The following is a 14,392-nucleotide window of genomic DNA, read 5'->3' as shown; positions in this document are numbered from 1 at the left end:
AGAATTCTTACTTATCTTTTTGTTGTGTCATGGGCACCTTTGGCTGTCTGCTCAAATCTATGGACCCTGTTAACAGAATAACATTTTTAAATTGAAGGAATTCTTCAATTTCAGGTAGAGATTAGTGAAAAAATAAAAATTTAATTTTTTCCATCCATTTCATGGACCCCTTGAAATCTATCCACATACCCCTTTAAAGGGTCCATGACCCCAGGTTATAGGTCTTGCTCTATGACACTATATAACACCTCTTTAGTATTTGCTTATGCATTTCTAAAATTATTTAGGTACTATTCCTTAATTTGTGACTGCCTGTAAAATGTGACTTTTATTAAATGTGATGCTCAAATTTAATTTTTGTTATAGTGATACTTTGATGTACTTGCGATCAAATTGATACAAGTAATTCCTCTAGAAGAGCAGATTCTAATCCATTCTGACTGTTTTACCCAGTTATTCTTATATATGCTTATAATAGGTGATAAGCTTGGAATAAAGAAGACCCGAGTACCAATCCTCAAACACTTACTAGCTTTGTGACCAATAGTAAATCAATCTCTCTCAGCCTTGGTTTTTCTCATTTGTAAGATAATAATAGTGTTTACATAACAGGGTTTTTTCGAGAATAAAATGAAATAATGTTTAAATCATTTTGCAAACATTAAAGTGCTATATAATTATTATTATTATTTCTCCATAGGGGAACCACCAAAAATGTCAGGGGGCATTTAAGGTTAGAGTAGGAAACTAATGAAGTACATAGATTGTCCATCAGATGTCTTTTGTCCTTGTATTATAATTAATCTGCCCTCTGTTCTGGTCCTATATCTCTAGATCTGTATTCTTAATACTACTACTTCCATTCAGTTTTTTGTTGGTAATATGGTACAGGGCTCTCATTGTCACCATGTGCCTTTCTATTGCCTTTTAGCTTACCTATAATTCTTAAATCATCAGAGACTGATATTTTCTTGTAGCCATAAAATATCACTAAAATAATATTGGTGTTAAAAACAGCAGGCCTTTGTCATAGGGTGAATCCTAGGGTTTTGAAAGCACTAAATAATTTGTGAATAAATGGCATGAGTTTATTAATGCATGGGGACTTTAAGACTTTCTTTTTGACTTTCAGAGCCTTTTTCTTATTTTACTCTTTGATCCTAAGCTGAATTTCAAATCAATGATCTTCAGAAAAGGTGTTAGTGTATATTAGTACATGTTTATTCAATAACCATAGAAAACATAGAGACTTAGTAGGTTCCATTCTTTCTTATTCCTATCTTTCCCAGAAATTTCCTATGTATTTGTCATTTCAGAGTTAGAGACCCCTTTCACTTTTTTTTCTCTCTTTTACCAGCACCTTTACTAAAAACCTTGTCCAAGGTTATGAGAGAGAACTTGGATTTGAAGGAGGCCCTGATTATTAGGTCTATAGAGGGAGTGAAATATATACTTGGAATCCCAAGAGCTTTGGAAGCATTTTCCCATGGAAGCATTGTTATACAAAATAGTTTGTTGTTCTATTAGTATTAGGTTTACAAAATACTTTACTTACATTATCTTATTTGATTCTCACAATCCTGTGATATAGGTGCTTTTATTTCCTCTCTTCTTTTCAACCCTCATTTTTTAGATATGTAAACTGAGGTTGAGGTCTGAGTGGTTAAGTGGCTTGCTTAGGATAACAGTTAGAAGGTGTCTGAAGCAGAATTTGGACCCAGGCCTTTTAGATGGCCGTTGCTTTCTATCTACTATGCCATCTAAATGCCTTAACTTATAAGTTACAAATGAAATATAGGATATATTTTTTTAAAAAAATATATCTATAACTGGCATGCTTATGATTTCAGTGGACAGAATAAATAGCATAATTGACATGTTACTGAAACTTTACAAGTTATTGACTAAATTTCCCCCCACCCCTCATTTTTCCTACTAGGAATTTCCATTTTTTACCTTGACGGCATTTCCTCCTGGATTTCTTGTGCATGTTGGGGGTGTTGTTAGTGCACGCTCTGTGAAGCTTTTGGATCGCATCCACAATCCTGGTATGTTGAAAAAAGGAAAATTGCTTTGTAAAATGTTCTATTAAGTTTAGGTTTTGATTTTTTAAATTATTACTGTAAATTTTATTACACTTTTAAAGCTAAAATCCTCTAAAAATATATTTACAATAAAGTATTATCCTAAAGATATTTCTAACCGTCTCATTAATTGATATTTATTTTAAAAGATGACTTTTCAAATACATTGTTACAAACACATTCATTTATTTTGGATTTAATTTTGGCCAAGAAAGTATCTTAAGTGTGACCCTTAAAGTTGACATCTTTGAAGCTTAGAAAGATAAAATCTTGCTATTAGCTACCTGGCCACAGTTATTACTAGTTCCTTCAGTGTTGCAATTAATATTTATAAATTGCATATTTAAGTGGTTCCTTTCCTACTTAAAAGAGGAGTTTTAATATTTAATTGGAAAAGTATATATGTATGTAAATATATAGTATAATTAAGAATTTTCAAGACATTTTTTATATTTCTTTGGTGTTCATGTTTACTACATGTAGCAGTTCAATTATATTTTTTAAAAAAGTAATATTTTTCCTTCATAGTCCTTGATCATAATTTTAAAGGGTCAAAAGAAGTAGACAGCCAGACCTCAGTAATTCCAGGCACTTGGTTTAGACATTAACAGAGAATTTTTCTAAATTGTAAACTAGCAAATATAGAATAATTACCTTCCTGAACAGTAACCTCTAAAATCTTCTGAATACTTATTTCTTCTGCCATTAGCTTGATGTATGATCTTGCCCAGGGTAAGCATTTTTGTGATGTAATGTCAGTATCTCTCTCTCTCTCTCCACATATATGTAGCACTTGGTATATATTAACTGTTTCCTTATTTTTTTTTTACTTGTCAGTTCTCATAGCCTCTCCATGAGCACACATATTGACACCATAAAAAAGTAAAGTGTTTTGAAGCTCTCAGGTGAAAAGCACAATCTACATATGAGTTTTGTTTTGTTTTTCTCTTTTCCCAGAATATAAAAATCCTTTTTTGCTTAATGTCTTGGTTTAGGGAGTTAAATTAGTAGTAATTCACTGTTATTTGGGTCATTTTTGATTTTCAGAGAAGCAAAGTAAGAATACTATGAAAATTATATACATGTTAATTTTTGTATTGGGCATTAGAGTGCTAAAAAAAGGTTTCAGAGAAGTGATATTTACTTTGGGTGTGCATGCATGAGCCAGGATTATTTAGCTTTAAAGGTTGGCAGCTGCATCTTTTTAAAGCATCAGTCTTCTCTTCCCTCCTACCCCCTTCTGTTTGTTCTGTTTTTTTCTGTTCCTTTGTTCTAGTTAAACTATATTCAGAGTGTTAGAACTGGAAGAAAGATTAGAGATCATTATTTGATCTTTCTTTAAGTATTTGTTGCATGTAGAAAATCCAGAGGGATAATTTATCATACTAATATCTCTTAAAGAAATTGGTACTTCTATTTATATGGTAAGTTCCAAATCTATATTTTTATATCCTGTATATTTGTAAAAAGCGATAGAAATCTGAGTTTAAAAGATCTTATAAAACTTGCTGTGCTGACCACAGGCTAGTCACCGATTATAGCAACATGAAAACTTTGACTCAAACATTTTATTAAATAACACTTACTACCTAGCCACAGAGAAACAATAAGAATTTCTTTTTAAGGATAAATGCAAGTTTGGTTGGAACTTTCTTTAAGCTAAAAATGCTTGTTTTAATGTTTTACCATCCTATGCTCTGATGAAGTTGTGGAGTCTGGGAGAGCAACTAAAATGTGTATGATAGATGCTTAAGCCAAAGTATTGTATGTGAAAGGCACTGTTATGTGTCCTGGGTCAAGTCTTTTTTTAAATAATTGTTCTCACTGTGGTTTAGTGCAAGCTACCCAGGTAGCAAACATCCCTAAATGTGAAGTTATCTTGTTTTAATGACCATTAAATCAGTGATGGTTTTTATTCTTAATTTGAAAACATTTTTTGACCATCAAATCAGCATAGTATGAATCCTGGGTTTATTTGGGTTTTTTTTTGTTGTTGTTTTGAAATTAGAATACCTCTCACTAGCCTTTTTGTCCTGAGAGTGAATAAATTTTTAGAAATAAAACTTGAATTAGGTTTTAAATTAAAAAAACACTAAATGGAAGCTATGTATACACACACACACAGATGTTCATTGTACTAGTTTCTGTTGAAGATGATTTTGATTAAAATGTAACTTATTTAAAGCATGTAAACATTTATTGTGTGTTACAAAATGAACTCAAAATCTTAAGGATAGTAAATTGAATTTTAAGTACCAAAAATACTTATAAAAATTCTTCTCTTTTGAAGAAAGTTTAAAAAGTTCAAAAGATTATAATGTATTTGATCATCTGAATTTACTAGCATATGTTGATGATACCATTAAGGGAGAAACTGATGGTAGATTGAGATGCATGGGCTTATTTTAACAGGTGCTCTGTTTGCACTCTCAAATTAATTTATCCAAATTTTTGAAGCCACTTTTTGATTTATCTTGACTGGGGAATGTAGGAAATTGTTTTAGGGGCAAGTATTTAAGGGAAAGTTTTTATTCTGAAGAGAGCAATACAACTTTATAAAGTCATGATTTGGGAAGTATTTTATTATTACCCTCGCTTTCTATTCCTCTCTTCCCTACCCACTAAATATTAAGATAGAGAAAAATCATGGTAAAAACAAGTATTTTAGAATATGTAACAAAGGGAAAAATGCAGTGGTTTTGAATATCAAGGTATTCCTCATAGAGGGTAGATTTTTAGATTGTTATAGCATGCGCCTATTTTCCTTTATATTTCAACTTCTTATTAACTTTACTGTCTGTCTTTCCAGTTCCTGTGGAATGGTGTTGTCAATTATGTTCTTGTTTGTAGCGTTTTATTTTCTACTATTCTGCTCCTAAAACTAATCTACTAATTTGATGTTTTGAACTCAGCCTTTGTCGGAATTATGGGTAACACAAGATCTTACAAACTGCTAGACTGGAATAGTTTCAATTCAGGTATTTTATTAGTCATTCAGTACTACATATGCTGACAAAAATTATGGCAGCTCAGTGAAGTTTTTAGAAATATTTTGATTAATTAGGTATAGTGCAAATTTAAGTGTGTTAATTTTTATAATATAACTATATGTTTGTATATATATATTTATATATACACACACATTGCTTGTAGCTTTCTCAGAAATGCAAGATTAGAATCTATTATCCCTTAGTAAAAGGCCTGTTAAAAGTTTTAACTAATTTTATTCTGAAAAGACTGGACCTTTCATTTTATTATTTCAGGTCTAAATTAGGATTATTTACCTGTCCATTTGATTATTTTATAAATATTATCACCTTTTCAGTAGGTAAAAAATGAGTAGATATAAAAATAATTTACTTGAAAATCCCGCTGGGATTTAACACAACTTAAACTCAGTCAGGATTGCCTGTTAAAGTTGAATTTATTCTTTCATATGAATTAACTAAAAGAAAACAAAAAGCATTTAAACTGTTGAATTCTTAAAATATACAGAATATTTTCAGAAATAGTATCCTTAAATTATATTTAATGAAATATAGGGTGTTCTCTACATCAAATATATGATTAAAAAAACCCATTATTTATAAGTTTAGGCATATATTAACCTAATTTTAGGCACATATTAAAGATATAACATACTTGAAATACCAATTATTATTATTTCAAAATATAAAATAGACTTAGAATTAAGTTTATTTTTACTATTTCAAATACTCTTTGAAACATTAAAAAATTGAGCGCCATAAGAATTTTGGTTACTGTTCCAGAAGTAGATGAAAGTTTGAGAAATCAGGAACAGAATTATTGTGGACTAAATCCTTCTGTATTCCTTCAGTGTTTTTTTTTTCCTTCTGTGAATGGAGGTCCCTTTTTCATTTTGAGGAAATTTTACGTAGGAACTTATTTTGCAAGACAGTAAAAAATCTGTCCTATAGTCTTAAGGTAAATTAATAGAAGAAAAATAACCGCACAGGTGATGATATTGCTTAGAATTAAAATGAATATGTTTTTGTTCTTGATTATTTAAATAAAATTATTTAAATATTTGATATTTTCACCAATACTTAAAATAGGACATTTATATCATCCTTTTTTTTCCTTAGAAGATACGAGGTAATAAAATTATGTCATGATTAAGTTACATAAATTGGTGCTTTACCTAAAGATCCTATCTAGTTTTTTAGTTTCATATGTTAAAAATGTATCAGTAAAAATTCTTACATAGGATATTAGAATATGTCCCATAATCTTTTCGTTATTGAAGAGTGTCTTTTTTTGTCTTAGGAGTCCAGGATTCAAATCTGAAGTAAGTAATGCATGTATGATTTGAAGGCTACACAGATTGCCTATTCATCATGCAGATTTGCCTAAATTCAGTCTAGTAGAAGAATTGTAATCAGGTATAACGTTTGCAAGCCTAGACTGCATTCATTGGCAAATCTTTAGGAAAATGGTTTCCTGTCTGAGTTTTTGCTAGCATGCTCTCACTTTGATTAGCATAAAAATAGCTAAATATATAATAGTTAGATGGCATTTTCTAATTTAAAAAATTGTTAAGGTTTCATTGGAAAGTGTTTTATTTAAATTTGTCATGAATCAAATATTATGAGGAATTTAAAATATAAAACTGAATTTATTCAGTAATGAACAATTAGGATATGCTGTTTTTAAAACATAAGAGGCATTGTGGTCTAGTGGAAAGAATGCTTGCTGAAGTAGGACAAAGAAGACTTGAATTCTTTTCTGGACTTTACCTTTCACTGACCTGGGATCTCAAGGAATTAGCCTCCTCAAACTTCAGTTTGCTTGTCTTTAAAATGGACAGAAGCTCTTTCCTGTCTGTCTCTTCAGCATGTTTTCAGAAGCAAAGAAAATAATCTTTGTGAAAATGCTGTGGTTACGTTTATAAGACTTTTTTTTCTGTACATTTGAAACAACCTCAAAAGTGAAACTTTAAAAATAATTTACAATATCTTTGAAAGCAGTTATGAGAAAGAGGAAAGGGCACTGAACTTGAAATTATCACCTGTTTGGGGCTCCTACCTCTGCTATATAATATTGTGTGACCTTGGAAAAGTCAGTCAAGCTCTTGGGCCTCAGTTTCTTCTGTAAAATGAGGGTGTTGGATTGGATGAGGTCCAAGGTCCCTTCCATTCTCTAAGGTTTATATTCCTTTGATCTATGCAAGTTAAAAAAAAAAAGATATATTCAGTGAATCACTTAAGAACTTGTAGTCTCTAGATTAAGAGCCATAAAAAAAGTCAAGATAAACTCACTTGGAGAAGTAGGAGATTAGTTTTTAATAAGCAGATTTCCTTAGGGCACAGCACAAGCTCTAAATGTACATCTCAATGAAGCAGAATTCCATTCTCTTTGCATTCATGAGAGTCTGTACTCTGCATGTTAGAAAGCAAGTAGTAGCTTGATAGTAACATATTATTTTATTACATTATTTCCCTGTTGAAATGACATTCAGATCTTCAGGATTTCTCTTTTCTCACTTCAAATATTGGGAATAACTGATTTGTATAAAAGAATTGTAGAATTTTAAATCTAGCATGGATTATAAAGGCCCCACAATCAACCCCCTTCATTTTGTGTAAGAGAAAACTGAGGTACCTAAGAGGGTAACATGACTTTCAAAATTCTGAAGTGGCTGATGTGGAAATATGATTAAAAGTTTGTCTCACATTAGAAGAGAATTATGAGAGGAAAATTTTAAAGGTCCAAGAAAATGAGGAGGACAATGAGTACAGGGAGTAGGGAGAAATAGTTTGTGAATCAGTAAACCAGTATATAACTTAAAATCTTGCAAGAACAAAGATGGCTAGCATCTGTAATGAAGTTTTTTGGACAAGTAATGTGGTCTTTTCAACTATTATGGCATTTGGACAAAGTAGAAAAAAAAGGGAAACGTACTCTGTAAAGATTTAGTTTATAGAGGAATTAAGGGGGTCATAATTGTTGCTGTAGGACTTGGGAGGATAGTGGTTATAAGAAGCAATATATCTTACCATTTAAAAATTAATTAATGAAGCTGTCTCAGTAATCAAGTAACTTTAAAGCAAATGAGACAAATATTAGGTGATGGGGTAAATAGAATATAAATTGGGTAAAATGGGAAAATTTTAAAAGATGACTTTAATTTTAACTTTTATATAGAATAATCTTTTGACTAAAGAATTTCGTAAAGCTTTCTGCTAAATTGGTGATGTGCTTAGAAAATACAAAATTATTGTACATCAGGTAACTGGGAAAATTGTATTTCAGAAGTACATATAAATTACTTGCTTATTTTCAGTGTTTTTGCCATTGCTTTGTGACAGATTTTTTTGGAATATGTTCCTATAGATAAATAGGAGTTGGCCGTGTTAGGAAACCTCAGATAAATAAATGCTAATAGATTTTGATTTCAATTAAAAATTAATTCAGTATGTTACTGGAAGATTTCCTAAATAAATTCCTTAGTCATTTGGTTTTATCATGCTGAAGAATGATATAGAACTGCATTTCTGACCACAGATTTTGGAAACATCAGAATGGAAGAAAGAGCCTTAAACTTTGTTAGTACTTGTAATGATATATGTTAGAGTTTGCTTGGATATGTATCTATGTAGATGACCATGCTTATGGAAATCGACCCCTGACTGTCTTTTAATTTCTTGATAGTATAGATTTTATTAGGTGCAAAATCTCATGAGATTTTTGTGGTTTTTAATGACTTCATCTGCTTTCTTTTGTCCAATTTCCTCATTAGTTTATAAAAACTAAACTAATAGTGCAAACAAAAATTTCTTATTTTGAGGAAAAAAACTATAGAAAAGAAGGAATGAAATGTATTGTGTTTCTGGGGGGTGGGGGGATGTTGAGGGGAGACAAAGAGGCAGGAAATCCCTTTCAGAGAGAAAGACACAATATTTCCTTTCTGTCCTCCCTGTTGAATTTCTGGCCTTAACTATGAAAAATACTGAAATTGTTAGCCCTCCTGCCAAGCAGGTGATCTGATGGAGCTTACATCTGTGGATCCTGGTTTTGGTGCTGGCCCTTTTCTTCCTTCTCTTTGACCTTCCAATCTAGGTAGTGAAAAAAAAATGAACCAAAAAAAAAAAAAGAAAAGAAAAAATCAGGAAAGGAAGCTAGGTGCAAAGTCTTGTTCTGACAAAAATAAACGTGGAGGTTGAGGTAGAAGTTTCCAGTATTGTAGTGGAGGAAAAGGCACACACAGGTTTGAAAATAAAATGATAAGAACAAACCTGATCAGAGCTAGAAGTACAGAGGGAGCAGAAGATTCAGTATTTTTGCCCAGAGTTTTTCTGCTGTTGGAGAGTTCATCAGCTTAGCAAGCAGCAAAATGCAATGACCTTAGAACAGCAACAGTGAAGTTATTTATTAAAACCCTACTGTGTGGAAGGCAGCTTTAGGGTTGATTAGAAAATTGAGCTAAAAAATGTCTGTTAACACTTGCTGGCCTCAGTTTCTTCATATGTTAGATAGAGACAACACTACTGTTACCTCCCTTGTGGAATAGTTTTGATTACAGTGCTTTGTAAAATGCCCTGAAAATGTGTGGTGCTATTAGTAGAAACATTGCTTCACTAGAGCCCTGTTTGTAGTTGACTTGGGTTCTTGGAGACAGTCCCTGTAGAGTAATTAGTCTACTAGGTTCTGTTAAGTTGGAAAGGCTTCATATGAGATTGGGAGGACAAGTCTGGGGGCTTCTTATCTGAAAACACATCTGTCTAAATTCAGAGAGGCTTCTTGGCTACCAGGTGATGTTTTTTGTCATAGCAGCTAGTGATCCATCTACTAAAGAGTTGAGAAGTTAAAATATACTTTGGTAGAGATTAACATTAGCAAAATCCCAGATCCTTAAGTATTGCAATATTATTAATATTATTTTATGTGTCCAGCATTATACTAGATATTATAAAGGAAGTTAAAAAAATTAAAAATAAAACTACATAGGCCATTTATTCTAGATGGGTTGGATTGATTATTAATGAATTAGTTTTGCCTTGTTTTGGACCAAGTTTGTGATTTCATGAGTCTGGGGAGCTCCTTCCCAGGAAGGAGCTTCTTTTGCCGACTCAAAGGGTACATTTTCTGTAGCTTTAGTCTTAGAGAGATACCTGGAGCATTCAGAGGTTAACTTGCTTGCTGAGGGTCACACAGCCTATTTCTGTCAAAGGTGGGACTTGAACCCTGGGTCTTCTTGACTCCAAACCCAGGCTTTTATCCACTATGTTATGGTCAATTAATTAATAAATAGTTATCGAATATCTACAATAAAGCACCACGTTATGTAGCATGATATTGTAGGAATTCAGAAATCAGAAAGGCCATTGTTAGTAAGAGAAGGCATTGTAATATAGTTAAGACTGAGCTGATGCTTAAAGAAAGTATAGGATTTAGATTGGTGGCAAGAAGAAAGAAGGCATTCCACCTGAAAGAATGAAAATGAACATGAGTCAGGTTTTAAAAGTGTGCATGGTTAGGGGCGGCCAGGTGGCTCAGCAATTAAGAGCACTGGTCCCAGTGTCGGGATGACCTGGAGATCGAATCCAGGCTCAGATACTTAGCAACACACCCAGAAATAACTGGCCATGTAACCTTGAGCAAGTTACTTAACCCCAATTGCTTAAAAAAAAAAAGTGTGCATGGTTTACATGAAAGGCAAAAAGGAGAACAATTGAACTGAGTAATGCAGAAGGTTCATATTGTGAGTATCTGGGTAAAAAAGGTTGGGTAGTGGGGTGGCTAGGTGGCGAAGTGAGTAAAGCCCCGGCCCCAGAGTCAGGAGGACCGGAGTTCGGTTCTGGCCTCAGACACTTAACACCCACACAAAATAGCTAGCCGTGTAACCTTGGGCAAGTTACTTAACCCCAATTGCCCTCCAAAAAGCAAAAAAAAAAAAAAAAAAGATTGGGTAGGAAAGAATAGCCCACATTCTGGAAAGCCCAGATAGCAGACTGAGGAGTTTGAATTTGAGCTGTTAGATAGCATTTGCCATCTGTCACCAGGTAAACAGTTATGCCTAACCTGTATGGAGCAACCAACTAGCTTTATATATATATCAGACATCAATGTTTGTTCCATAATTTGTAAAAAAAAAAAAAATTGAAATAAAGCATGCTTAAGTTGAGTCCTATTAGTCTAATGACTGACATTCATGTATATTTTTAAAAGAAGATAAAATTGAGATCAAGATTTAATGAACTCCCATGAGGAACAATTTGATACCTTCTTACATTTTTCAGTTCTTACTGTTGCCCAAGAGAATTCATTTTGTTTAAGGGGACTCCTTGTGGTCTTCCTTTCCCTGCTCCGAGGTTGCTTATGTGCTCTTTGTAGTTTTTGCCCTACTCTCAGTGCAAAACTGGAAACTTTGCCCATATTGCTTTCTGTTTTATTCTGTGAAGAAAATCCAAGAGTAAAATTATGCTGATTTTCATCAGCTCTCTCTTTTCCCTCCCTATTTTTGCATGAGAGAACTATATTTTCTTCTTCATTTCTTTCTTTTAGCCAGAAGAGAGCTTACCTCTACTCTTTTAGTCCACAGATACAGCATCCTGGATTCTCTTTGCTCAGAATTTCTTTTCTACTTAACTTTTTTCTTTTACTTCCTTCCTTGGTCTTTGAAGCTCAGGTTGGTGTAAAAATTACATGAATTAGATGTTCTGTTAATAACTCCACCAGGCTGCTCCTAGCTTGTTCTAAGTCCACTTCTCAAAAAGGCCTACCATTCTTCTACATTTTAAATCACATTTGAACAGAAAGACTTCATATTCTCAGCCTCTGTTTTGGGGAATGTGATATTAGGTAGGGGCAAATCTGAGAAAGGCTAATTGTATGGGATGTTAAAGAAAGAATTGACCAAAAGGAGCAGTAGGACTAGAATGGAAATAATTAGAAGGAGAAATAACAGTGACAGGAGATGAAGTTTTTGCCTTGTGTTGCCCTCATATTTGTTTTCATTTGCTAGTATAGCTCTTCTAATGAAAATAGGTATAGATAGGTAGCAGAGTAGCAGTGAAAATGCAAGAATAGAAATTAGGAGACTTGGATATTAGTTCTGGATCTGATTTAAATTTGTTAGGAAGTCAGCATGAGATTTTAAGGTCAACCTTTTGGCTCTTTGCCAGCCTTCTGTTCCCATTATGCACAGAAAGTTGAAGTGGGCAATGACTTTGACAGCACAGTCACTGAGGTAGAGGGCATAAAGCATCTAGGTCTGAATGAGAGTGACATTCAAGAGGTATTAAGCACCTGCTATGTGCAGAGCTTTAAGTTAAGCACTTGAATATACAAATATCCAATAGAACATATGGACTGACTTCAAGGAGATTTCAGTCTTCTAGAAATGTCAAGGTTTTGTTTTTTGAGAGAGAATCATAAAAAAATCTTAAGAGTTCTGAATTTCTGAGAATTAATTCCTTTGATATATCCAATGGGTTCAGTCATCATTATATCTGGAATGTTTTATTGAAAAGTTTTTCTGTGAAGAGAAATTTTAACTCACTAATAGTTTTGAGAGAGTATAGGACTAATCTGCAATTTTTTGGCCCATTAGAAGATTTGTACTAGTTCAGGTTTTCTTAGTGGATAGCACAAATTATAGTGGTCATGGTAAGGTTTAGTGGAGAAGGCTTTGGGGTATGGTGAGTAGAAGGTTAGGGTTTTCTTTCCTCTGTTTATAACAGACAGTTTACAGCCTTTTTAAGGTGTTTTTTTAAAAAATAAAATGTTTATCTTAACTTCTCCAGTCAGCAATATTTAAGCTTTACAACGAATAAATTTAGATAGATTTTCTTGTGCTTTGGAAGAAATTTTTGAAATCTCTTCTAAAATACTTACTAGTGTGGATGATGGGTTTTAGGATACATCTCATCTTAATTTGATCACTGTTCTTGTTTTCTTATTGAAATGTAATTACTGACTTTCTAGACCAGTAGAGAAAAATTTAAATGAATGATCTTAAATTGAAAAATATTGTTCCAGAATATTGTCGGCTGTCTTTCTTCCCTCTCCCATATGAGTGGGCAAAATCTAGAAAAAAGAACATTCAAAAATATATCTTTAAAAATAATAGTACTGAATTCCAAAACACATAAGTTAGCTCATTTATAAGAAAATAAACCTTGTTACTTGAATGTATAGATTCATTTGTCAGCCTAAATGCATTGAATTTGATTTAAGTTGAAGGAGTTTTGAGTGACATTTGCTGAAAATGTGCATCTTTCTTTGTACTATTACACAGCTATGTATATGAAATTTATTAAATAAGAATTAGGTCGTCTTGGAATTCTCTTTAGAAATACTTTGATAAAGCAATTCTTCTTTCACTATATGTGATATTTAATACTAGGGAAACCAGAGAATTGTGAAGTTCATTTGTGAAGAACAAATTTTGATTTTCCATATTTGGAAAATCATTCCACGAATGTGAGGGAGTGTTATTAAAATGAGATAAATGTATTTATATGCCTCTCTCAATATATATTACATGAAAAGATTTTTAAATGTGATAAATTTATCATTTATAGTAATAAAAAATTCATTTTATTTATAGAGATACTACTCCATGATCACTTAGGTGAAATTATAAGATTATTGAATGGACTAAATGTCCTAAGCTCTCCCTCATCCAGTTAAGTACCAGAGATATTCTAGTCGTCCACATAGACTTTGCTGTGCTGTTATCCCCCAATTTTAAATGATCACATGCTAAACTATCCCATCCTTGTGACTTTGCCCTTTAGTGTGGCTCTTTGTCAACAGTTTGGCACCTCATCCCAGTGCAGTGTGTATATATTTCCTTTAAACTGAGTTTTATGTTGAATTCATTCTTTAAGATGTAAAGTTTGCCTTAATATCATATTATCTCTTTCACTTCCTTGCTCTTTTACAAATTAGGTTGAATAAGGTGACTGGTCAGTTCCCGCTTTTGTTTCCAAACCAAGTTATAGGCTTCTTTAGGGCAGAGTGAGTAATGCAAACTTATAATACTTTACCCCTATGATGATCCATTAAGTAAATATTGGATAATGACAAAAATTGTGCCTTACTATCTAAAAAGGAGAGTCTTTATAAATGTATATTGACATAGTGTCACCACTTTATTGCTCAGCCAAGAGGTATCTTATTAGAAAATATTATCAGTTTAAAAATTATTGCTTATGGGGTGGAGCCAAGATGGCGGAGTAAAAATTATTGCTTAAGATGATTCTTCCAAAATGGCAAGATAAAACCCCAATTATAACTGTAGTCTAAAGAGTCAACTTTGGCAAAGTTGAATTCATTGTAAT

The 14,392-nt window shown here is 32.6% G+C and overlaps 1 protein-coding gene across 18 annotated transcripts in view; it reads left to right on the top strand.

Annotated features, from left to right (window-relative positions):
* Positions 1–14,392, top strand: part of LOC138175780 (C2 domain-containing protein 5-like) — a 133,542-nt gene that overhangs the window by 49,825 nt on the left and 69,325 nt on the right. For 12 of the 18 annotated variants that reach the window (XM_069106245.1, XM_069106255.1, XM_069106259.1 and 9 more), the window contains one exon: positions 1,940–2,048. In XM_069106245.1, coding sequence (XP_068962346.1) covers positions 1,940–2,048 — 109 coding nt within the window. Of the gene's footprint in view, positions 1–1,939; positions 2,049–4,996; positions 5,063–14,392 lie in introns of all 18 variants that reach the window. The other 6 variants (XM_069106252.1, XM_069106253.1, XM_069106257.1 and 3 more) reach the window with 1 other exon arrangement.

The sequence above is a fragment of the Petaurus breviceps genome, unplaced genomic scaffold (assembly GCF_028583685.1).
Source record: "Petaurus breviceps papuanus isolate PSGF00001 unplaced genomic scaffold, PetGlider_PUasm1.0 79, whole genome shotgun sequence".
Classification (NCBI taxonomy): Eukaryota; Metazoa; Chordata; class Mammalia; order Diprotodontia; family Petauridae; genus Petaurus; species Petaurus breviceps.
Note: the sequence above shows the minus strand (reverse complement) of the source record. Positions and strands in the feature narration are given on the sequence as shown.